At 37.4% G+C, this 3942-nt stretch overlaps 1 protein-coding gene across 1 annotated transcript; it reads right to left on the reverse strand.

Annotated features, from left to right (window-relative positions):
- Nucleotides 1-308: 308 nt before the first annotated feature.
- LOC150052828 (olfactory receptor 4C11-like) lies at nucleotides 309-1241 on the reverse strand. The gene has a single exon (XM_090348881.1). The coding sequence runs from the start codon at nucleotides 1239-1241 to the stop codon at nucleotides 309-311; it is 933 nt and encodes a 310-aa protein (XP_090205007.1).
- Between the last annotated feature and the right edge of the window lie 2701 nt (nucleotides 1242-3942).

Consider the following 3942-nt stretch of genomic DNA (forward strand, 5'->3'; position numbering starts at 1 on the left):
TAGGTACCAACATGAAGAAAGGCACAAGAATCACACCACATTTGGCAGCCTAGAGAGACAGAGGCCGCAATGAGCCACAGCAATGCCAATAAGTCTTCCATATCTATTAGGGGCTCAGAGAATCCTGTTTACTCTCTTTGCATAAAACTGGCTCAAATTCAATTCGTGTATATGCTTACAATGTTTTCCTGAAAGAACTGAGAGGTATTGTTCCTACGATGCCATCTCATGAAAACAAATGAGTGAAAACCAAATCGAGCGTTCCATAATGACTTCTTGGAGGTGAATAATAGACTGGAGGCCTACATTCATCTTAGAGCCTCTGAGACTAATTTCTTCCTCCACAACTTCTTCATGGCATTTTTCACTTCTGCATTCCTCAGGGTGTAAATCAGAGGATTCAGCAGAGGTGTTCCAAGAGAATAAAACACAGCTATCAACTTATCCATAGGGAAAGTGGTTGCAGGACGCGTGTATATAAATATGCACGGTCCAAAAAATAAGATGACCACGAGGATGTGGGAGATGCAGGTGGAGAGGGCTTTTCTCCTGCCTTCCGCACTGTAGTTCCGCAGGGAGTACAGGATGATGGCATAGGAAATCATCAGGATGACAAAACTCACTGTGCAAATGGCCCCACTATTGGACACCAGAAGGAGATTGACCACATAAGTATCTGAGCAGGCGAGGCTCAGCAAGGGCTCTAAGTCACAGAAATAGTGATCGATCACATTGGGACCACAGAAAGGCAAACTCAAGGCCAGGAAAATCTGGGCTAGAGAATGCACACAGGACCCCACCCAGGCCACAGCCACCAACACAGCGCAGACCCTGCGGCTCATGATGGTTGTATAGTGCAGGGGCTTACAGATGGCCACATAGCGGTCAGCAGCCATCAGGATGAGGATGAAGATCTCCAGGCAGCCAAAGAAATGGAAGGAAAAGACTTGGATGATGCATTCACTGAAAGAAATAATGGCCGTCTTTAAAAGGGCATCCGCAATCATTCGAGGAGCTATGGAAGTACAGAAGCAGGTATCTGAGAAGGATAAATAGAAAAGGAAGAAGTACATTGGACTTCCAAGGGTCTGGCTGCTCTTGATGGTGGTAATAATCAGCAAGTTTCCCAGCAACGTCCCCAGATACGACAACAAAACAGTAACAAACACTATTTTCTTCCTAAGTGGATCCTGTGTCAACCCCAGCAGAATGAATTCAGTCACATTATTATTTAGTTGCATCCTTAGATGAAAGAAGAGAGGGGACAAGTATGCAACGTCTATCTGCAAAATAAGAATAATAGTAATCATGATAATGATGATAATAATAATAATAATAATAATGGAATTAACTTATGGTAGGTCATGACCTATTATGGGATATTTTGAGACTATTAAGTGTTTCTGTTTACTTTCTTAATAAATCTCCTCACCCCTGTGGCTCAATTTTAATGACTAATTCATTATGCTATCATGAGCCCCTGATATACTTAAGAATATGATGCTTTCCAATAGCACCCTTCAAATTCGAACTTTTCTTAGCTTTTTTGTTTTCTGCTTTAATTTTGCCAAATAAATAAATGGAAAATTAAAATATGTGTATCTTTCTTTTTCTAGGACTGAACTCAGGACATTGGGTAGGTGTTGTCTCAGTTTTTATGCTCATACATAACACTCTACCCCAGGAGCTGCAGCTCTGCTTCTGGATTTGTGGTGGTTAATTAGAGATAAGCCACCAACAACCTGGCAGTTGTACATATTTTCATAGCAGCTTCATGTTTTTCTTCACCAATTATTAAAAATTATGCTTAAAAAACATGTCACTCAAAGCCAGGCACCGGTGGCCCATGCCTGTAATCCTAGCTACTCAGGAGGCTGGGAATCGAGGATCATAGTTTAAAGCCAGCCAAGCCAGAAAGGTCGTTAAGACTCTTGTCTCCAATAAACAACTCAGAAAAAGCCAGAAGTGAAGCTGTGGCTCAAGTGCTAGCACTTAGCACTAAAAGGCTCAAGGACAGTGTCCAGGCTCTGAAGTTCAATCTCCAGGATGGGCAAAAAATAATAAACAAACAAACTTATCAAAGAATGAAGAGGTGGCATTGGCCAAAAAGATATGTACTTACTCATTACCTGATTTATGAAACAGAAACTCCTCTACACATCACCTCTATCATAACAATAAATAATTCGATTACAAAATCATTCAATATTTAGAATTATCTTACTACTTTGGAGCTTTCATGATATATATCTGCAGTTACATGCACGATTATAGAAACATAAAGCTGCATAAAATTTCTCTAAGATATTCAAATTTGAAAAGAAGGAAAAAATAAACTATAATCTCCAAATTATTTGTGCTTGCCATATAGTACTATGAATTTATTTTGTATTTAACATAAACAAAGGAACAGAAGCAATTGGTACTGATAATATTGTTAATATCACCATTTCTAATTATTTTTGCTAGTCCTAGGCTTTGAACTCAGAGCCTGGGCACTGTCCCTGAGCTTCATTTGCTCAAGGTTAACACTCTACCACTTGAGCCACAGCCTCCACTTCTGGCTCTTTCTGTGTATGTGGTACTGAAGAATAGAACCCAGGGCTTTGTGCATGCTAGGCAAGCACTCTACCACCAAGCCATATTCCCAGCCCCTCTAATTTTTTAAATTTTAATAGAAGTACTCTTTACACTAGTTAGCATCCCTTGATTACTTTTAAATTGAATGGCAGCGAGGTTATTACTACTGAATTCTTTGTGTTTTCATGACTTAGAACTGGATTGCTTTGGCAGCAAGTCCTCAGGCAGCTAACATGGAACCAGACCACTGCAGTACTCTCCACAGGTGGTTTTGTTAGCTGAGGACCAGGAAAGCTCAGGATTTAGGGACAGAGTAGCAATTCAGGAAAGGAAGAGATGTGGTTTTGGAGTGAGGAATAATAGACAGTAAATGCATTTTTCATTGTTTGTGACTGTCTCAAAAAAGTCAATGTTAACTCATTTTTTACTTATTTATTTTAATCAACAATTTTCTAGTTTGTTCAATCCTATCATCAAGAGTTTTATTTTCAAGAGCAAAACTTAGATCCTTCTTATCACAATGATTCTAGAAGCCACATAAGTGCAAGTAAATATGCAAACAGATGTGTGATTTAGTGCAATCTGGAAGCCTTATTTAGTTTACTTTGTTGTTTCAAAGTATCACCCATATCTTCAGGATATTATGTTCAAGGTTGTGAATTGGTCAAAGAATAAGATAAATAGATAAAATAGGCACAAAATTATCCTTATATATATTTCCTAATTTTGGTAATTTTTTTCTCAATAGAATTGAAAAATCCTTTATTTTCCTCAAAATCAAAATATTGTTTAACATTCACCTTTACCCGGACACAATTTGTCAAGAATCTTAAACTCATGCAATCTTAGTTGATAATGCAATCATTTAAAAATCTCATTCTTTCCTTTTTGTTGTTTCCACCATAAAATATTCATATTAGAAGAATATTATAAACTTGTAGTGACATAATAATGCAGAAGACCTTTGAATCTCAATACTTGGTTATTTCAGTCATTCTTTTGATTGTTATAATATAAACTTCCATTAAGTTGAAAAAGGCCTGTTTATCTTTGCTTATAAACATATTTTTACATGAATGAGTCATAAATATGTGTGATTTAATTAACCTGGTAAAACTGACAGTTCTCAAACCAAACATTAATCAACACTTTTAATCCATAGTTAATAGGTTCATTCTCCTTGAAATTCTATTTCTAGTCACGTCCACTCAAGCATCAACTGCAGAGGGTCTCTTGCTCCAAAAGCCCTTACGTGATTGTGTTGTGGTAAAGAAAATATCTCTTCTTAATGTGCCTTCTATCTGGCGAATATAATGTAAACCTTCTATTAATTACAACACAAAATACTTGTTAAAAAAGAAA

The sequence above is a fragment of the Megascapheus bottae genome, chromosome 16 (genome assembly GCF_031878675.1).
Source record: "Megascapheus bottae isolate mThoBot1 chromosome 16, mThoBot2.hap1, whole genome shotgun sequence".
Taxonomy (NCBI): domain Eukaryota; kingdom Metazoa; phylum Chordata; class Mammalia; order Rodentia; family Geomyidae; genus Megascapheus; species Megascapheus bottae.